This window comes from Malaclemys terrapin, chromosome 1, assembly GCF_027887155.1.
Source record: "Malaclemys terrapin pileata isolate rMalTer1 chromosome 1, rMalTer1.hap1, whole genome shotgun sequence".
NCBI classification, from domain to species: domain Eukaryota; kingdom Metazoa; phylum Chordata; order Testudines; family Emydidae; genus Malaclemys; species Malaclemys terrapin.
The window spans coordinates 9,644,765-9,666,745 of NC_071505.1; the positions used below are offsets into that span (position 1 = coordinate 9,644,765).

At 52.4% G+C, this 21,981-nt stretch overlaps 1 protein-coding gene across 2 annotated transcripts in view; it reads left to right on the forward strand.

Annotated features, from left to right (window-relative positions):
• The window catches only part of PODXL (podocalyxin like), an 86,173-nt gene that overhangs the window by 40,443 nt on the left and 23,749 nt on the right, over positions 1 to 21,981 (forward strand). For both annotated transcript variants that reach the window (XM_054015876.1, XM_054015883.1), the window contains exons 2-4: positions 11,151 to 11,828; positions 15,154 to 15,410; positions 17,683 to 17,754. In XM_054015876.1, coding sequence (XP_053871851.1) covers positions 11,151 to 11,828; positions 15,154 to 15,410; positions 17,683 to 17,754 — 1,007 coding nt within the window. The remainder of the gene's footprint in view (positions 1 to 11,150; positions 11,829 to 15,153; positions 15,411 to 17,682; positions 17,755 to 21,981) is intronic.

Sequence of the window (21,981 nt, forward strand, 5' to 3'; positions counted from 1 at the left end):
TGTATGTCCTATCCCTACATCTTTGGTCTTCCATAGAGTCCTCTAGGCCACTGGTTCTCAAACTTTTGTACTGGTGACCCCTTTCACATAGCAAGCCTCTGAATGCGACCCCCTCTTTTATATTAAAAACACATTTTTATATATTTAACATCATTATAAATGCTGGAGGCAAAACAAGGTTTGGGGTGGAGGCTGACTGCTCGCGACCCCCAAGTAATAACATCGCGACTCCCTGAGGGGTCCCCATCTCCAGTTTGAGAACCCCTGCTCTAGGCAAAGCAGGATAGAGAGGAGTTCACTTTCTAACATAAAACCAAGCAGAAAAACCTACCCAACTGCCTTATTTTTAAACAGATCAACCTTTCAGGCCTTTCTTGTGTATTGTGAAGAAGTTCCGTCATATAGTGAGTGGGACTGGAGAAAGAGGGTCAGGTTTCCGGAGAGGCCCAGTTTGGTGTGACACCCCAGAATGCAAACTGGTGGCCGGGTTGCTACTGGATAAACACAGGTCTAGGAGCGTGTAACACTGGCCTCTGCATGCTTAGCACAGATCTCTTTCCTACCTGCCTGCAGCATAACCTAAATGGAGATATCCCATCTCCTAGAACTGGAAGGGACCTTGAAAGGTCATCGAGTCCAGCCCCCTGCCTTCACTAGCAGGACCAAGTACTGATTTTGCCCCAGATCCCCCAAGTGGCCCCCTCAAGGACTGAACTCACAACCCTGGGTTTAGCAGGCCAATGCTCAAACCACTGAGCTATCCCTCCCCCCCAATTCGGTAACCTATTGCTACCGAAACAGGCACAAACCCAATTGCCTCTCCCCCTTTGGCTGGTCTCTGTTAAGCCTGGGGCAGGAAGAGGCAATGAGGCTGAAGCCGTTGGCCTGCGGAGCCGAGACAGTTTTATTATTTGTATCACTGTAGCGCCAATCTCCTGATTTTGCGGGCCTGACTCATGATTACTGTAGAGGGAACCTGGGTGATGGAAGTAGCCCGGCTCTGCTCTGGTGCACTGAGTCTTTTTCTGATCTAAGTTCTCAATAATATTTTGGTTTACTTGAAAACTCTCTCGTTGGCCCAGTGTAGCACTTGCAGGACTCCAAGAGTTTCAGAGATCATTACACCAGCATCGTCGTCACAAACTTCAATGGCAAAACTCCTCGGAGGGCTTGTTTACATGAGGGATATTTTGCACCGGTTTGAAACGGGGATACATTGCATCAGCACCAGCCCTGATGATATGATCTAATCGTAGATGCAAGGGTCATCTGGTCCCATGACTCTCAACCTTTCCAGGCGACTGTACCCCTTTCAGGAGTCTGATTTGTCTTGTGCACCCTCAAGTTTCACCTGACTTAAAAACTACTTGCTTACAAAATCAGACATAAAAATACAGAAGCGTCACAGCCCACTATTACTGACAAATTGCTGACTTTCTCATTTTTATCATGTAATTATCAAATAAATCAGTTGGAATATAAATATTGTACTTACATTTCAGTGTATAGGGAATAGAGCAGTATAAACAAGTCATTGTCTGTATGAAATTTTAGTTTGTACTGACTTCGCTAGTGCTTTTTATGTAGCCTATTGTAAAACTTGGCAACTATCTGGATGAGTTGATGTACCCCCCTGGGAGACCTCTGTGTACCCCCAGGGGTACACGTACCCCTGGTTGAGAACCACTGCTCTAGTCCAACCCAAAATGGTCACTTCTGGCCTCAGACTCTGTGAAATTATGAGAGGCTGGCACTGCTCTGGCTACATGGGGGAAAAACCCTTAAAATGACAAGCCCTCAGAAGGGTTTCAAGCCTGGGTCACTTGTCTTTACGGAGCTGCAGTGAGAGCAGTAGGGACATGCTGGTTTGTTTGCCGGCATTCCCTGCTTTTCCGGTCCCAGCAGTTCCGCTGTCATTTCCTGAGCGGTGCAGTTTTAGGTAGACAGGATTTTTATTCCGAGTGCGCAGCGTCCCTTACTGTTTTGTTTAGCAGCCTGGGAATGGCGATGGGCTGGAATGGGGGAAGCTGGATCAACTCAGAAATCGAATCTCAGCACAGTGGAAGCTTTAAAAGCAAGTTCCCATCACATTATCCCCCCAGTATCCCTCAACTCTGACCTGAGGTTCAGTTCTTGCTCATGCCACTGAGGCTGCCATCAAGGGGGCCAGGTGAGACACTTGCCATATGGACCCTTGTCCATCGGCTTCTGAACAGAGACCCACACGTGACTGAACAACCGTCTGAGGATGATGCTATCCAGTCCCTGCCCATCTGGGACGTGTCACAAGGCAGGGACCTTCCCCCAGCTTGCCAAGGCCTCACGGCCACATCCCCAGGCTCTTTCATGCAGTTTTATTGTCCAAACTTAGCCTAGGTCAACAAAACCCAGTTCCTCAATTGCCCCAGGCTACAGCTCCCAGGGCATTCCCCCTGCCCTTCTGCACCCACTCCAAGCGCACTCTGGCAATCTCACTACACCTGCCCTCCCATGGTGGGGAGGGGGACTCAGGCATTCCTGCTCTCTAGGGCTCCCAGGGAGCAGGCAGTGAGAGCCCCATGCCCCCCTTTCTGTGCCCCTTTCCTGGCTGGCTCTCAGCCTGTCTTACCCAGTCAGGCAGAGTCTCTCTCTAAACCTGGGTACCCTCTTTTAAAACTCAGCTGGGGTCAGCTGACCAGTCACAGGTGCACCGGCCCTGCTCCCTTTTAAAGGGTCACTATTGCCCTGTGGCAGGCAGGATTTGAATCCACAACTGAAGAGCGAATGGCTCCGTTTTCCATTAACAATCACCCGACGCTAGCGAAATCGGAGAGAGGTCAAGCTTGATATTAAAGAAAATTGAATTGCCTTCTTCTGGGGAGGGAGGGAGAGAACTGAGACCAGCTTTCCCAGGCGCAGAGAAGCCAAGCTAGGCACAACGCCCCCCCTATTTTGCAAATGTAAAAGCAGGATTACCTTTAAATGGCCTGTGCTGAGGTACCCCATCAGCCTAGTATACGAGCACCTCACAGTACTGCTGCAAGGCAGGGAAGCGCTATTCCCATTGGAGAACCGACCCAGAGGGATGAGTTGACTCTCCCAAGGTCACACACAGAGTTGTAGGGGAGCAGCGACTCTAACCCTGGTTTTCTAAGTCTTAGGCTACAGCACTGGGCTGTCCTTCCTCTACCTACAGCTGCAGTCTCTGCCCCCTGGGTGCTGAGTGGTTTTCATAGGACCTGCTGGTCAGAGCTATTGCCACACTAAGCAGACTCTGTGCGAAGGGGACTCGGGAAGCGAGGAACAGTTCTCCTACAGAAGCACCAGAGAATTGGTGGGATGAGGGGAGGCGTCCGGCTGAAGGTGTAAAGTCTGTTTCTTTTGGAGCAGTGTTTGGCTCGGGGAATCGGTGATGGGCTTGTAGCTCTGGGTCATTGACCTGAATGCAGCCCAGCTTGGGGGTGACCGAAAGTCCCTGCCGTCTGATAGGGGTTTGGTGACGATAAAAATAGTTCGCACTTACACAGTGCTTTATAAGCTCACGGTGCTGCATAACCATGAACGCATCAGGTCACCCAGCATCCCTGAGAGAGCGCTATTATGAGCCCCGTGTTACACAGAGGGAAGCTAAAGTACATTGACTTTGAGTTGCCCAGTGCCACACAGAACTCATACAGCGGAGTTCCTGGCTCCCGGTCCCACGCTCCGTCCACGCTGCGACCCTCTGTCAAACAAGCTGAGGGTCTAAGTCTGGTTTAGGGCCCATACGTTCACCCAACAAAACCCACCATTGCAAGCCAGCCCACAGGCACCGATGCCAACTCTGTGGGGGGCTGGAGCACCCACGGGGAAAAATTAGCGGGTGCTCCGCACCCACCGGCACCCAAGCTCCCCCCTCCTTGCCTCCTTCTCCCGCCCCCCCCAGCGTGCCGCGTCCCCGCTCCTCCCCCTCCTTCCCAGCGCTTCCCACCCCCCCTGCCGCCTAGCAGCTGTTTGGCGGCACTTAGGACTTTCCGGGAGGGAAGGGGAGGAGCAGGGATGCGGCGCGCTCAGGGGAGAAGGTGGAGAAGAGGCAGGGCAGGGATGGGGACTTGGGGGAAGGGGGCGGTGCTGGAGGGGGGAGCCGGGGGGGGGGGGAGTCGGAGCCTGTGAGCCAGCACCTTGTTGTCCCCAGTCCACCCTAGCAGAGACATTGCTGTTGATCATAGAATCATAGGGTTAGACGGGTCCTTTAGTCTAACCCCCCGCAAGATGCTAGATTTAACCCTGATGTTGGTTCACAGTAGTGCACTGTGCTAAGGACTGTACAAACACGTGGCGAGAGACAGTCCCTGCTTCCCAAGAGCTTGCGGTGCAAATAGACAGTACAGGCACTGGGAGCAAGGAAGGATGCTTAGCCCCATTTTACAGATGGGAACTGCGGCACTGGGAGACAAAGTGACTTTCCCAAGCTCACAGAAGAAGTCAGTGGCAAGGCTGAGAATTGAAGCCCTCTGAGTCCCAGTCTAGTGCCTTAACCACAAGGCCACCCTCTTGGGAGCGACTTCTCTTTTGTCACATGTGGAGATTGATTGGGGAGGGCTGGCCGTGCGGCTGCTTCCTGTGGATAAATGTCCCTTCTCGTGATTGTGGACATCGCTGGTTTAAATCATTCCCGCGGCGGCCTGGAGCATCCATCAACCTGTTTGGGAAGGGGGGGAAAGAAGGGAGACCGTCACTGCAGCTGGTGCCCATTGAAATCTGACCCACTGAGAGCCCTTGCCAGGCTCTCCATCTGAACTGGGGCGATAAGAACAGGACACTTCAGGATCGGAAGAATGCCCTGTCTTTATCTCTCCCTTGATTCAGACAGTCAGGGCTTATCAGGTGGGACCTTCTGGGCGCAAGCTTTGGACAGAATGTACCGCCCCCCCCCCCCACACACACACTTGTTCCTATCTGAGAGCAGAGACGACACAGCGTGTTTTATTGCCTTGATTTGATTGTCTCTGTGTCGCTCACACACTAGCTCTAAACAGCTCCGACTCAAAAGCCAATTCCATAACGAGTCCTTGTCACAGTTGGGGGGAGGGGTAAACAGACCCTCCCCCGCCCCCAGAAACCAAGCGCCATTGCACTAAATCTGAATCCAAGCATGGTAGCTTCCTTCCCAGAGGTGTTGTACTTCTCATTCTATCTGGGTGCCAGGCCCTGTCTTTAACATTGTATAATGCAACGATTGGATGGATGAACGACTGTCTGTAAAGTGCTTTGACAGTGGTTGCTGTGTGTGGCCAAGTATCATTGCTTGGAGGACCTCACATGCTGTGATTTCTCTTTGCGGCAGAGTAGAAGAGGTGAGGGGATCAGTTCATTCTCCATGATCTAGCCACCTCGTAATCGCCGCTCGTGAGGCCAGCAGCAAAGGGATCCGCTAATGCCAATTAGTGAGTGGCTTTTTGTCATGTGGACACCTGCTTTTCCACGGGGTAAATGGCACTGGGTTATCGTCTGGACCCATTGTTTGGCTTCGAGTCCTGATACTCAGGAACCGAATGAGCGATCGACGTTACCTCAAAGAGCCACAGCAAAATGACTGACCAAGCATGATTATTTTATCAATTGGTTAATAACATAGTCAAAACATCCGGATTGGTTAATAATTACATCACGCCCTGTGGAATGTCATGTGCTGCAAAGGAGACACATTACAGAGCCACTTGCGGCTCCCGAACCTCAGTCTGAGTGTCACTGGCTTAGCACGTGACTAATAGAACTACCGTGACCAGTGTGCTCGCAGGTCAGTAGGGGGCGCTGTGCTAGATTCGCCGTCTTTCTACAATGCCATAAAACTGCGGCCCTGCCCACACGTGATCAGTAAATATCCTGACTGGTTAGTCAGCAGTTGGAGCACTTGCCCAGGTCACCTGACCACATTCCAGCGTGAGTGATTATTTTCTGTCTAATTTCCCTCCCGGTTTCAATTGGAGATTATGTTCTTCCTCACTTCCTGGCACAGCTGCTGCCCAAGGGGGGCTGCTTTTCAGTGGCAGCTGGAGTGATTCTTTGTAACTAATGTTTGCAAAGCACTTTGGGATCTTGCCTGATGAAAGGGAAAGAATTGAAGACTCTTGACTCCCACCTCACTGTTCTAGGCTACACTCCCTCCCCTAGTAAATGCTATGCCTGGGTTCCCAAATCCCATCTTCCCTGTAATGACGTCAACCCTTTTCCCTTAGGTCTGGTCTATACTACCCGCCTGAATCGGCGGGTAGAAATCGACCTCTCGGGGATCGATTTATCGCGTCCCGTCGGGACGCGACAATCGATCCCCAAATCGGCGCTCTAACTCCACCAGCGGAGGCGGTAGTAAGCGCTGCCGACAAAAAGCGGCAGAAGTCGATTTTGCCGCCGTCCTCACAACGGGGTAAGTCGGCTGCAATACGTTGAATTCAGCTACGCTATTCACGTAGCTGAATTTGCGTATCTTAAATCGACTCCCCGCTGTAGTGTAGATGTACCCTTATTTAAGCAGGAAAGGCTGCAAAGGGAGAAGTAGGCATTTCCAAAGGCCTGTTCAGCCCCAGTTTGTCTCTCCCCTCCCACTAACTGCACGACCCCATGTCCCTCAGTTTCCCATCAGATCTCAAGAGAAGCAGGGGCTCTTGGCCAACGACTCTGTGAGCAGGACTCTGCTTGACAGGCTGAGTGGGGTGTCGCCCACAATTTCCTAGGTTATTCTTCTGTGTTTCCTTTTCCCACTATTAATAGACTTGGAGCCAGTCTGAGCTCTTTCGAGAGGTGATTGGGGGGAGGGGGAGTTACAGAGATAGGAAATGAAAGGACTTGGACGGGGAGTGAACCTAGCAACAGGAGCTGCGAGGGGGTGGGGGGAGGTGGCTTTAGATGGTGTTGGGGGAGGAAGAGGAGGGACGTTCCTTTTCTAGGCACTTTGCTCTGGTGTGTTTTTTCTCTTCCCTTGCCCGGAGCCAGGGGCCCACCTCTTCTCAGAGCCAGGGGCCCTTCTTTTCCCATGGCCAGAGCCAGGGGCCCTCCTCTTCCCGCACCCAGAGCCGGGGGCCCACCTCTTCTCAGAGCCAGGGCCCTTCTTTTCCCATGGCCAGAGCCAGGGGCCCTCCTCTTCCTGCGCCCGGAGTCGGGGGACCCTCCTCTTCCCGCACCCAGTACCAGGGGCCCTTCTCTTCTCAGAGCCAGGGACCCTTCTTTTCCCGCGCCCGGACCCAGGGGCCCTTTCCGAATAAATCCTGCCACAGTTTCTCCTCCTGCCCCTCCACCAATCTGGAGCTTCAGTTTTAAAACTCTGGGCCAGATCCTCAGTTGGTGTAAATTAGCATCACTCTGTGGACCTTAGTGTAGCTATGCCGATTCACACCAGCCGATGATGTGGCCCTCGGTTGGGTTTGGATAAACAGAACCAGCCCTAACAACGTGAGGAGCAGAGGAGCAGGCTCTCCATTGCCCAGCCCCTCAGATGGTCATTCACACCACCGCCAAGTACGATCAGATCAGAACAGGAGCGTTTCACATCCACTTTGTGCTGACAGGAATGACTACACAAGACAAGGGCCAATAGAGAATCAGGCTCAGTCATCAACGAGGATTGAACCTGGCACTTTCAGCCTTGCAACCACAGACCTGCCTCATTTGCTGTGAGGGGGTAACTCCTGTTGCTAGCAGTTGGTATGAGGCTCCTATCCACGCTAGGGCTTCCCTCGAGGGAGGCAAACAATCTCACATGCACACTGACATGATGGTGTTATGCTCTTATTCAGGGCACTTATTCCTCCCAGACTATTTAACCTCAAACTGGGGTGTGTGTGTGTGACTTTTTAACTGCCTTTTCAAAGCGTCCCATGCAACATGCCTTTGCTTTCAGGATTTGGATTCGTTGCAACTGCCTGACAATTCCACCTCCGAGATACTGTCTTCCAGCAAACCTGGGGACTAGCGGCGTACCTCTTAGTTTTCCCTGGCATGCTACAAGAGATGAAAGCCCAGTTAATGCAGTGTCACTAACTTCACCCTGATGCTACCACCCCGGAATGGGGGGAGGTAGATAATTTTCCACCTTACCAAAAATTGGGCGTGGGGAGCGTGACCCTAGTTGAAACCCCAGGTGAAATTCCTCCTCAGACTTTCAGGAAGAGTCTTTCCCTAGGGAGATGATGGGAATCATTTAGCATTGCGTTCCTGCAAAAATATATTCTTCCCCTTAGATGAACCCGGTGTTCTTGGGGATAATTTGTTCCCTGACAGGGCGAGGGACGGTGAAATCTGTTTGTTTGTTCCCCTCTTCAGTAAAATCGTGCTCTCATTACTATGGGAGGAGGCAGGGAAGGAACCCTGAGCAAACAGGGACCCCTGGGAGTGCAGTTGCAGAAAGTTGTCCAGCCTGGCCCCATTAGCAATGTCTGTGAAACAGCAGCGGGAGGACTGTTTAACCTGGTCGCATGGTGGCAGTGAGGTGCATCCTCACTGGCAGTCCATCAGTTGAACTAACAGTGATAGATAGGACCTTCCTTGCCCCGGCTGGGCATCAGGGTAACTTTCTCCAATAGATGGATGGCAAAAAGTAAATTAGCACAAACGTGGGTATGGACACGCTGGCTTCCTACCAGTGCAAGGACTCAGCCACGGGCTGAGTGTATTGATAAGAGAGCCCACGACGTGGTGTGTGTCAACTGAGATGGGGAGAAGCGATGGGATTGAGGATTTCCTCTCCCCTGGAAGCTTAGGGACCTGCATACCAGTTAGGGCATCTGCTCCATTCCAGCTGCCAAAAATTGCTCTTTAGAAGAATCTGCCTGAGGCCCAGAGAAAAGTTGTCTTTGGATGGGGGTGGGGTGGATGCCAGGGCTGAGGTGAGCTCCATCAGAGGTCTAAAAAAAAAAAAATCACCCCCACCTTCTGATGAATTTGGGGGGAGGGGTGTTTAACAAGGGGCTTCCCAAGGATCCTCACCATCCCGTGACTGCATTACTGGGTTTGTGCTGAAACAATGGCCTTTTGTCAGGATTGACGGTCCCACCTAACAGGTGCCTCTTAGATAGATCGCTCCTGCCAGGGGCTCCGAGTGGGCGGGAGATCTCGATCTCCGCTCTCTCTGTCTCTGTTATGCCTTTTGATATCAACTGCAACAAAGCGGGGGGTGGGGGGGAATTCCATTGCTTCCATTCCAGCCCGCATCTCTCTTGAGCCTGCTGGCCCTGTGCGAGGGAGCCTGGATACATAGGATGGGCAGTGGGAGTGAGAATTGCAGCTCTCATCCATCCAGGAAAAGTCATAGGTTGCAGATTTTTGTGGCTGGGAATTAATTAACGGAAGCTCCCCTCTGTGGAGGAGCATGCGAGGGGGTGGAGGTATGAAATCGCTGCAGCTGGAGGTGACACGGACACAGGCCATTTGGGATCCAGGCAGACACCTAATTGGCTCTGGCAGGGTCAACAACCACAGCTTTGGGAGAAATCAGATCCCCAACATATTATTATTCTTTAATAATTATATAATACGTAGAGGCCCCCAGCGGAGATCAGGACCTCATTGTGCTTGGCGCTTCATATACATGTCATGTCCCAGCCCCAAAGCGCTAACAAGACAAGTCAGACAGAAAGCTGGGATGGGGAACAGAGGTGGCACAGGGAGGTGAAGTGACTTGCCCAAGGACACTCAGCAGGCCAGCTGGGAACTCAACCCAGGCCCTAATCCATGAAAGGATGAACGTGAGCAGGACTGATGGCTTGGTGGGTGGCGCTTTTACTGGTGGGGAGGCTTTTAATGAGACCCAAGCCAGCAAACTGTCTGGGCGTGAGCCTATGTGTAAAGCCAATTGGCTAAGAAGGCTGTCAGTCAAGTAGAGAGTTGAGGGAGGGACTTCCTTTCTCTCCATATAAAACCCCCAGTCTTCCAGCTGGGGGACAGTCAGTCAGGGTATGTCTGTGCTTAGAGTTGGGGATGCAATTCCTAGCTAGCGTGCTAAAAATACATTGTATCCGTGGCAGCATGAGTGGGGCTAGCCAGCCGTTATGTATTTGGGATGGCCAGCACCTCGCAACACCGCAACTCCACTCCGCTTTCAGCATGCATATGCCTACATGAGCTGGGAATCACACCCCCAGCTCGAAAATGTAGACATACCCTAAGTCAGGCAGTTGGCAGCATAGGTGTTGGAACGAGTGGTGTGGAGGTGCTGCCGCACCCCCTGGCTTGAAGTGGTTTCCATCATATACAGGGTGCACAGTTTGGTTCAATGGCTCTCAGCACCCCCACTACACAAATTGTTCCAGCACCCCTGGTTGGCAGAGGAGAATGGGTCACCTGCAGGAACCATTGGTGAATGTATAATATGCAAGATACCCTGTCTGGTTTGCTGCTTGGTTTTTTGTTTTTTGTTTTTTTTTTAATTTAAATCAATTTTGGTGTTATTCTTTTGCTCACCCCTCTGAACTGGGTTTTTGTGGTTTTGAGCTGTCTTGCTGCTGCCCTCTGCCACAGCTCCTCTCTATAGACTCAGTCTTCAACTGGGTACTTTTGAAGATTGGGTTGGAGGTGACGTGGGAACAAAATGCAGAGGGGTGGCAAGAGGGAAGGAGCCTTCCTGGTATCGGGGCAAGTCTCACATGCTCCTCCATTGGCTCGTTACGTAGTTTTTCATGCCTCACAGTCTAGATGATAATATGAAAGGACTCAATGCCTGTAAAATTCAACAGTTCAGTAAGAACTATTTACAGAGATGCTTGTCTGCACCTAGGATTCCGGCCATGTGCACACAGACCGACTTCCTGGTGCCTCCTCCACACTCTTCCCTCCTGCAACCTGTGCGCCTCCCTCCAAGATCCATGCAGTTTACAACACTTGTGCCCATTAGACTGACTTCTTCACTCCTTTTCCTTACCTCGTCCTCAGCCCTCCCCTCTGCCACGCTGCTCCTCGGGGCATTTTCTGAAAATCCCCCACAGTGAGCTGGTCCTATAGGGGCTGCAGGGGAAGTGCTGAGCGAGCGTTCTCGGCAGTGGGCAGGGGCTGGTTCCCACACATTGGCTATTTACACAAGTGTCCGCGCTGGACATGGTGCATATGAAGAGCAGGTGGAGGTGGGGGGTGGAGGGGGCTGGATGGAAGCCAGGAAACCTTTCCTCTGATTTTGTAACCATTTGGCCCTTTGTGTTTTTTAGGAGATGTCATTGCACAAAGTGACATGACTGCAGCTACCACCACAAGTGCCCCGTCTGCCGATGCCTCCTCCCAGGCCAGCCAATCCCCCACTGAGACTACGGGTGCCCCAACCCCCACTCAAACCTTGACCCCCACCAAAGCTGACACCTCACCCTCCACTGGCCCTGGCATCCTGCCTGCTGCCTCGACTTCCCTGTCTGGTGCCAGCACCCTGCTCCCCACCACCTCTGGTACACCAGGCAGTGCCAGCGTCCCATCCTTCACTGGTGCTGGAACATCACCTGGCACCGTCCCTCCATCCCCCGCCGGTGCCCCATCCCACACTAATGCCACCACTCTGACCCCCGCCACCACTCTGTCCCCTGCCACCACTCTGACCCCTGCTGACACCAGCACCCTACCAACTAAAGCTAGTGCTACCTCTCAGAGCACAGCGGCGATCACCACCACCACCAGCTCTGCAGACTCCCTCACCATCGCTGCCCCCAGCTCCCCGTCCGCCCCTGTTGTCCATACCCTCAGCTCCACAGCCACCCCCAGCTCCATGGCCACCCCAGCTGCTCACACAGCTGTTACCCCGAGCTTTACCATCGTCGCTGACGTCCCCAGCTCTGCAGACACTGGTCCGGCAGCTGCGTCTCCATCTCAGAAGCCCCAAACAACAGAAACCACTACAGGTATGAGCAGGGCTGTGTGCAGTTTTTGGAGGCTGGGGGAATGCTGGCTGACTCTGGAATAGAAAACGGGTTATGGAGTCTTTCCGGTCTAGGTTAGGTCCTGGGTTCGTGTCGAGCTCAGCCTGGCCATGGCTGACAGTTGCTGACACCCAGCAGCTGTTCAGCGGCCTGCGTGAGATCACCTGGTGGCTCGGAGGCCAGTGGCCAGGGGTCCCTATCACAAAAGCCACCCTAGCAAGTGGCCCCTTTGTTGGCAGCCTTGGCAAAAGAGGCTCAGGACCAAATGGAGCATAGAGGCCGAACTCCTCGCTTGTCCCTAGCAGGGCCCTGTCTGTGCTGGTTTGAAAATTTAGCAGGTAGGCCATGGAGGCCAGCTTATGTTTGACACGAGGGAGAAGGGGGAGGCAGGGGAGGTAGGGGCTAGGAAAATGATTGTTGCAGAAGCATTCTGGATACGAACGGGGCAAGGCTGTATTTGTCAAGGCCAGAAAGAAGGACGTTGCTCTAATCAAGGTGAGAGATGATGAGAGCCTGGATGGGAGTTGTAGTTGTGTGGATGGACAGAAAAAGCTGCATCTTAGAGAGGTTCCACAGAAAGAACATAAGAACGGCCACATTGGGTTAGATCAAAGGTCCATTTAGCCAGGGCCATCCCTAGCCATTTTGGTGCCCTCCGCAGCCCCTCCGCGGGGGCGCTGTGTGGGGCCCCAGGCCTTGGCGGGGCGGCGGGGGGAAGCTGGCCACAGCAGCATGGCTGGGAGCCAGGGGAGCGGAGCAGGCTGGGCCGGGTCGCTCTACTTACCGGTGAGTGCAGGGAGCCCGACCCCTCCTGCGGTCCTCAGGGGAAGGGCTGGCTGGAGTGGGGGCGGGGCTGGGGCAGAGCAGGGGCGGGGGCCATGGGGAAGAGACAGAGCAGGGGCTGGAGCAGCACGCAGCTGCGCAGGGCACCAGGAAATTTGGCGCCCTACGCAGCTGCGTACTTTGCGAATGGGTAGGGACGGCCCTACATCTAGCCCAGTGTCCTGTCTTCTGACAGTGGCCAATGCCAGGTGCCCCAGAGGGAATGAACAGAACAGGTAATCATCAAGTGATCCATCCCCTGTCGCCCATTCCCAACTTCTGGCAAACAGAGGCTAGGGACACCATCCCTGCTCATCCTGGCTAATAGCCATTGATGGACCTATCCTCCATGAACTTGTCTAGTTCTTTTGGAAGAATCGGCAAACTTTAGACATATCCTGGATGTGAAGACCTGGACCAGGGGTCGTCAACCTACGGCACGCGTGCCAAACACGGCACGTGAGCCAATTCTGAGTGGCACGCAGCTGCCTGCCGCGGTCCCGCCTCCCTCCCCCCCCCCCCCCACCGCTCTCCCCTGCGGGGGCAGGAGGCAGAAGCTTGGTTCTGCAGCAGCCAAGCTTCCCCCCTCCCCCGCTTTTTCCCCCAGCGTGGTGCTTTCCTGCCCCCACCTCCTCTCCGTCCCTGCGCCAATCAGCTGATGGCCCTAGTGAGGGGGAGGGGGAAGAGCGGCAGCGTGCACACAGCTCCATAGAGGAGGCAGAGGATGGTAGGGACGGAGCCTGGGGGAAGGGGGTGGAATAGGGCATATCCCTCCCAGCCCCCTGCCATTTGAATAGAAGGAGACAGGTCTGGAGTAGAGAGGTGGAGAGCATGGAGACGGTGGTTGAATTTGTGTTTATGGATGAACTTACCCAGGGATAAGATATAGAGGGAGAAGAGAAGAGGACCCAGGACAGAGCCTTGTAGAGCCCTTGTAGAAAGTCGGAGGGGGACACACTTAAGGAGTGATTAGAGAGAACCAGGAGAGGACAGAGCCAAGGGAGGGCAAGATCTCAAGAAGAGCGTGACTGACTGTATCGAAGGCTGCTGACCACTCCAGGAGGGTGAGAATGGAGAACTGATTGGTTCTGAGCTTTGGCTAAGAAAAGGTCATTAGAGACTTCGTCAAGAGCGATTTCAGTGGATTGCAAGGGGCAGAAGCCCAGACTGGTGAGGGTCCGGGGTGGAACTGAAGGAGAGGAACTCCAGACAGTGCCTGTGGACAACGCATTCAATGAGCTTCATGATGAAAGGGAGAAGGGAAATGGGGGAGAGTGGGTTGTTGAAGCAGCAAGTGGGGGCAGAGGTGGTGGTTATTTAAAAAAAAAAATGGAGAGACCAAAGCATGTTTGTGTTGTGATCGGAAGGAGTCGGAGGAGAGAGGTTAAGGAGAAGCGTAAGGGAGGGGATGAGAATAGACTTGAGGGAGATCAGGAGATAAAGTGGGAGGAAGCCACTGGGGCAAGTGAAGAGGTTAGGGGAGGAGAACAGATGAGAAACTGCTGTGTCTGTGACAGGGGAGAAGGAGGAGAGAGTTGTAGGAGGGGAGGGGAGCTGAGGGGACGGGGAAGGTCACGCGTTTTATCAGTTTTGTCTTAGAAGAAATCAGCGAGATCCTTCTATAACTGGGATCTATGGGGGCATTCAGCTGGCACCCTCCCCCCATCACAGCCCCTGGCATAGGCGCCTACTTTTCGCAGCGCCAGTGGGTGCTCAACCCCCCTCGGCCCCACCCCGACTCCACCCCTGCCCCGCCCCCATTCCAGTCCCTTCCCAAAAGTCCCCGCCCCAACCCCGCCCCCTCCCTGCCCCTATTGGACTCCTTCCCCAAATCCCCGCCCCGGCCCCGCCTCTTCCCCCCCCGTGTTCTCCCTCCTCCCCTCTCCCTCCCAGCACTTGCCGCCATGAAACAGCTGTTTCGCGGTGGCAAGCGCTGGGAGCGAGGGGGAGAACCGGAGCCGTGGGGTGCTCAGGGGTGGAGGTGGAGCAGCGGCGGAGGTGAGCTGGGGCAGGGGGGCGGGGAGCTGCCGGTGGGTGCAGAGCACCCACCAGTTTTTCCCCGTGGGTGCTCCAGTCCCAGAGCACCCATGGAGTCGGCGTCTATGGCCCCTGGGAAATCCCCTCAGAGCGTGGCTTTAGCCTGGCATAAAGCAGGGCAGCCTTCAGGCCCCGGTGTGGTGAGGTTTCATCTCAAGGAAATATAACTATCTACAGCAAATTTTTACATATCCGTATTCTCCAACCTGCCCCCACCCTGCCCACCCCTTTTTCTTTTATTTTAATAAACACCACTGAGGAAATTCCTAGGCAAAAAACTTCAGGATACAGGTAGGGCTGCCAATAAATGTCATGTAAAGTTTAGGCGAAAGCTTCCTTTTGCAGTTCACAGTTCATCGCTCCTCGTGACGCCTGTCTGCTCTTCACATGTTGGTGGGACTTCACTATAACTTATCCATGTCTTGTTTGTTTGTGTTCTGATGTCTAGGAAGCAGCTTAGGTGTTAATACAGACAAGGAACGTACCACCCAGAACCAGCCAGTGAAACCTGTGGCAACTACGGAAAGTGCTACCAAACCTACGGAAGCTGCAGTTGCAACCACACAGCAGTCTGGTGTTGTATTACAGCCACCAGCCTCAAGCTCTGGAACTGTGATCTCCATTATAACCAGCGCTTCGCCGAGCCGCCCCACTCCAGCTCCTAGCAGGGAATCCAAGCCCAGTGATTCTCCGCCCCCAAATAAGGTAACAGGGGCCTGGGTGTAGGTGAGCAGGCCGAAAGCCAGCAGGAGAGAAGGCTCATTCCTCTCGGGCAGCCTAAGCCTGTCAAGCCTTGTGGCACTGGGACATGCCAGGTTCAATATGTGTGATCAGGTCTCCCTCTGGTGGCTGGACCACGGAAAAGATACAAGCCCTACTACTGCTGCTGACAGCAAATAGAGATCCTCTTTCTGCTCAAGGAGCAAAGGCTTGTGTTTTATTCCTAAAGCAGCTTATTCATTTGAAGCAGCACCCAGTGTGTGCATAGGTCAGGGGTTCCTTACGGCATGTGTCATTGCTTATGTATCTCTGTTGTCGTCAGAGGGTGATCTCTTGCCGGGGAAGCCTCTACAAAGCCTCTTGAGTCTGCAAGACAGGAATGGACAAACCCTCCCAGTGTATAGATTTGGAGAGAGGGGCGAAGGAGGGCTACTGTTGGGAAGCTGTTCAGGAAAGACGTCTCGTTTCGGGGGTGGGATGGGGAGTATAATAGAGGGCGCGAGGGCTGGAGTCACAAAGGTCCTTAGGCTTTGTGGCACCAAGCAACTCGGTGCTGAGAAAATCACAGGAGGTAGGTGCCCAGGGTCTCTATACAATGAATGGGGACAGACCAGCGCCTTAGACTGCCATTCACAAAAGCCAGCGTGCTAGGCATGGAGCCGCCTAAGCTAGCCAATGGGAGATGCCAACCAGAGGGGTGTGTGCTAAGCCCCACCCCTGCGTCCGAGCTAAGTCTGGGCTGCAGGGAGGTGCCTAGCTCCGCTTGTGAGTCCCAGCTGTGGGGTTAGCTACCTATGTTTTTTCCAAGAAGCCAGGCAGCAGAGGGGAAGGTCTTACCTCAGTCATTACTCAGCCCAGCGGTTGGAACACTCCTCTGGGATGTGGGAGACCCCTGGTTCAAGTCCCCCCTCTGCCTGAATGGGAGTCTCCCACATCCCAGGTGAGTGCCACTAACTACTAGGCTACCGAATCATAGAATATCAGGATTGGAACATCCTATCTTTTATCAGGAGGTCATCTAATCCAACCCCCTGCTCAAAGCAGGACCAATCCCCAGACAGATTTTTACCCCAGTTCCCTAAGTGGCCCCCTCAAGGATTGAACTCACAACCCTGGGTTTAGCAGGCCAATGCTCAAATCACTGAGCTATCCCATCAGATACTCTGATTTGGGGCTCCCTCAATCTCTCCTGTTGCAGCTGTTACGTGGGCGCTCTTCCTTTTCCTTCTCCTTCCTCCGCTGAACTCACCTGATGGGCCCAGTCTGGTAGGCGATCTCTGAGCACACCTCTCGGGTTGGCCCCACAGATGACGTAGACGGCCAAACGCCTGCCTTCCCCCGGTTTGTGAATTGATCTGGGGTTTAAGTGGGAGATAGGGGTCCAGGTGCCTAGAGTGAGGCATCAGTGCCCAGGCCCAGAGGCAGGAACATAAGCATGGAGGCCATTTTTAAGACAAACACAGGTGCCGAGGGAGGTTTGGCATCTCCTGGGTTCAGCGGGAGTTTTGAGGATTGCAGTGGAGCCAAAACTGGGACTTAGGTTTCTAAATCTGGGGTTTAGGCACCTAGGTACTTTTGTGAATCCAGCCCTGACTGACTTGGAGAGGAATTAGATTGTTATGGCTTTGGACAGAGGCCATATCTGGTGTTTCTGTTTGCTCTAGTAATTGGGCATGCTATAAACGACAATAGAAATTAGATGATGGGGCTAGGACATGAGCTGCATCAGGCACAGGAGAGGGGGCCGTGGTAACAGGAAGCCGGGAGAGGGAAATATTTTGGAGGTTTGTTTTCACGGTGGGTGGGCATGCATCATGGCTGACTCCCATAAATCATGTGACGGAGTGTCTGACTCCAACCATTTATTGGCAGGAACACGCTGGTGAGACCAGCTCTCTCCTGCTGACCCCTTGCTCTAGGTCCTAAGCCCGTTTTGGCACATGCGCTAGCAAATACAGGTCAGACAACAGTTTCCTGGTTAGAAGTGCCCAGACTGTTCAGGACACTTATCTCTAAAGGGTTGGGAGATGGGCCCTGGAGGCCTGTCAGGCCTTTGCCATCTCTGTCTCTTGATTCATAATCGTGGATTCTAAGGCCAGAAGAGACCATTAGATCATCTAGTTTGACCTGCCTAACGCAGTCTATAGAACGGATTGGAGTGTTTGCAATCCTGTGTCTCTGATCAATCTGCTGCATTAACGACCAGCTATCCCTCCACCGTGCAGAAATGATGTGGGTTGGGTTGTTTTTTTTTCAGATCGTTTGTGAGGACCAGAACCTGTCCAACGACTCAGCAATCATTCTAACCCCGAACAAGCCTATACACTGTGTGAGTACCCTCCTTTACATACAACACCCCGTTGTCCTTGGCTACAACAGCAACTTCCCTGCAGCTTTTAACCCACGGATCTCAAAGCGCTTGACAAGCTGTAGGCACAGGCATGATTTCACCAGCTATTGAAATGCAATCGCTTCTGGGGTGGAAAATGCCACTGCTTAACAGTACGCTACAATACTACCCAATAAGGCAAGAGACAGTATCCAGCTGGAACTGTTGCAGGAGTTAAAGATAGGCAGACTATAATTACCAGAGTAGGAAGATGGTCAGAAAACAAGCATTAACCAACCCAAGTTGGTTGGGAAAAGTGCAGATGGAGCTTTAAAGACCAGGGTGAAATCCTGCCTCCGTTAAAGTCCGTTGGAGTTTTGCCATTAACTTAATTGGGGCCAGAATTTCATCCCAGAAGTGGTCAGGACCTTGGATTTAGATCTCATCTACGAGATGATATTTCCAGGGGCGCACTGCCCTCTGATGGCATGCTGGGGTGCTCGCTCAATATTGAGTGAACAGCGGCCCCTGCTGACTCACCACCACCATTCAGCGCAGCAGCGAGGTGGTTCGTTGGTTGGTTTTTGAAGATCTCCCATCCAAGTACTAGCACAGACAGACTTGCTTATTTTATGAGACCTAGCAACGCCACAGCAGAAGGCAGCGTGGCAGCTCATCATACAGCAAATGACCTGCAATCTGGGGACTCTCTATATTAAGGTCAAAAAAGCCCGGTTAGACCAAGGGGCCAGGCACCATGTTACAGTCCTGAATCTTGCAGACAATTAGAACTAGGCACACATGCCTTAGAGCTCTGGAAAACTAGGGTTCCAGTAGGAGACGAGATTCATTTCTGGCCATGGCAGGTTGTGAGAGTGGACCTGTAAACCACGTCATTCTGATTACCTTCTCGCTCCCTCTGCCTCCACTTCAGTTCTGACAGGATTTTAACAGCCAATTTCTGAGAAAACCCTAGAGGGAGAGAGAAAAGTCCCCATTCTCTTCTTGCTTGCACTGGGGAAGATCGGGAGCAACTCCACTAAAGTGAGTGGAGTTACCAGCTGTAAAACTGGTTTAGGTGGAAAGGAGAACCTGGCACTTATCTTTTCGACCAGGAGTACTCAGACTCTTTCTGAATGTGGCCCACGCCACAGCTCAGGGACCCCTCACTTGTCATTCCCTGTCACATAACCTCCTACCACAGCAGTTGCTTATCTGGGGAAGTATTTAGTTTATTTCTCGCTGTCTGTAATACGATGTAGCACCTGGGAAATGAGGACGAGGGGCCAGCATTATTTGACCACAGAACATGAGCGCCTGCTTCAGATTTGGAGCACAGTTCAGATTCGGAGTTGCTCTAGGACAGTATAAAGCTCTAGTTTCTGGCGCCGGTGGGGCTCATGATAGTATAAATACTGAGTCAGAGGGGGTCAGGACTTCTGGGTCCTTTCCGTGGCTCTCCCTGCGTGGCCTCAGAGGGTTTCAGTTAAACTTCCTGTGCCTCTGTTACCTGTAAAATGGAATAACCCTAACTTCACTGGAATGCAGGAAGCCGCGATTCCCCAATGTCTGTAAAATGCGTGGAGATCCTCTGATGAAATACATCTGTTAGTCTTAAAGGTGCCACAGGACTCTCTGTTGCTTTTTTCAGATGAAAGAATCTGTTGTGCTGTGCACAGCGTTCTTCATACAGATCGGCAGTTCTGAAGCTGCCAGGACCGAGAGGGAAGCAGACCTTCCCCCTTCTGTTTGTCAGCCTGTTAATCCCTGTCTATCACTCCCTCTCCTGTGTGTGTGTGTGTGTGTGTGTGTGTTTGGTGGGGGCGGGGAGTGCTTGGTTTGAGAGGTGAAGATGTGCCTGTCCGGGTCCAGCTTGACCCCCTGGCTCTGGGGATGGATGTTAAGGATGGACTCAGAAGTAGTTTTGAAAGCACAGTCAATCCCCTTTCCCACCCTGCAGGCTTAAAAAACATACATAAGCGAGAGCCTGAAAATGGCCGGGACTCTGTGAGTGGCAGCCCTGCGCATTTCTGAGAGGCAGGGCCTCTGAGCCACTTCTGGCCTCTCAAGCAGTACAATGGCTTGATGGCTGGCCAGCGGGCCCCTTGAAAGCACTCTTGTGAGGTTGGTGCAAGCTTGCACCTAAATCGCAGTCTGATAGGCAACATCTGAGATGGGAAATGACTCACTGCTGCCACCACCTGGTCATCAGTCACCCCTTCTCTTTCTTGCCGCTATTGGGGGAAAATTAGCTCCTTAAATGGACTGTCAGACTAAAAACCCCATCTGTGTCTTTATCTGTGTCACTGATAACACCTCTGATGACTTAATTGCTTAGGATTCCAAAAAGTATTAGAAATTAACATGGATAATATGGATAAAGCATCCACAGTTAAAGAGGATTTAAAATCATAGAATCATAGAAGATTAGGGTTGGAAGAGACCTCAGGAGGTCATCTAGTCCAACCCCCTGCTCAAAGCAGGACCAACCCCAACTAAATCATCCCAGCCAGGGCTTTGTCAAGCCTGGCCTTAAAAACCTCTAAGGATGGAGATTCCACCACCTCCCTAGGTAACCCATTCCAGTGCTTCACCACCCTCCTAGTGAAATAATGTTTTCTAATATCCAACCTAGATCTTCCCCACTGCAACTTGAGACCATTGCTCCTCGTTCTGTCATGTCAAAATAACAATGCATGTCTGGAAGGGATAAACTCATATGTTTCAGGCCATAAGCCAGCCTCTCACTGCGGAGGTCAGGAGGAAACTTCTGCTTTGGGTGGGATAGTCCAGAACTGCCCACTTTAGTGTTTCTTGCACCTTCCTCTGTAACAACTAGTACTGGCCACTGCCAGAGACAGGATCCTGGATTGAATGGACCTCAGGGCTGATCCAGTCTGGCTCGTCCTACGTTCCTCTTTACTTTTCCCCACTGGTACATTTCACTTGGACTGGAGGATGAAGACTGGCCTGTTTCGCCGGTGTTTCTAGTTAGTTTCACTTCCATGTTGTCAGTCAGTAGCACGAGACAGGTTTGCAAACTGCCGGGGACTGTTTAACATAGTTTGTCAGACTGAATCAGAACCAAGGTCCATCTGCTTCAGTATCCTGTCTGATGCTGGCCAGATACAGGTGCTTCAGTGGAAGCTGTAAGAACTCTGCTGTCGGCAGACGTGGGATAGTCTGTTTCCCACATTAGGTCCCGTCCCGATCTCTGTTAAATCTCTAAATCTGATCTTTAAATCCAGACCAAAAATAACCCCTAGTTTTCAACCACCCTATGTACATAGTCATTCATGAAAATGTTTCTCCTGTATTTTATTTACAAACCCTAAAATTTGCACCTAAACTGGCTGTCACTTTCTTTAATCTTGTTTGTCTAACACACTGGCTGTAGCCTGGGATTCTCTTCTCCCTGCAGCAGGCCCCAGCGACTGGCGCACAGCTCAAGGAGTAAATTCCTCCTTTAGCCTAAGTGGCAGGGTTTGTGCTGTGGGTGCTGACAATGCTGGGCTTGATCCCTGCTGAGACCCCGTGGTGTCTGTCTGTATACACGTCTTTGTCACAAAATCACACCCTCGATGGGACGTGAACTCACATCGACCTCAGATGTTCAAAAGGGGTGTGTGTGCAGAGAACGGATACTGTACTACACTAGCTTAGTGTGTGTGAGCGTGACGGTAACAGCCTGCTAAAACATCACAGCTAAAGGAGGTTAGCGGCAGGGACTTGTGCTTCGTTCTGAAGGTCGTGTGCTCGGTCCTCTCCTGATGGCGGTGTCTGTCTCTACACAGCCAGGGCTCATGCTGGTGGCACCACTCCAAACCAACGATGGGTTTTGTTTACATTTTTAAAAATAAAACCGAGAAATGCCCCTTTGTGCTGAAATCACCCTGGTTAAGTTCCGCTCCCCGGCCCTCCCCTCCGGCTCATTTTCCAAGTAGGGTAGTCGGCATGTGAACATCATAGGTTAGCCTCGTCCACGTCTCCGGTGTGCTTATGGGAGCTGCACTTTTGCACCTTCTGGCAGGCTCGTCAGGAAGTCTGCAACTCCAATTTCTTAGAGACATAATTATCTAAAATGTTGTTAACACGACATGCTAATTAAATATTTAAGCAGCTGCAGTAAGATCTTGATTATGCATCCCACCAGCATTCGAAGGTCCCTGCCTCACCAGCTCCTGGAATGCCTCCCGCTCAGCTACCTTTAACTCCCCATGATAGGAA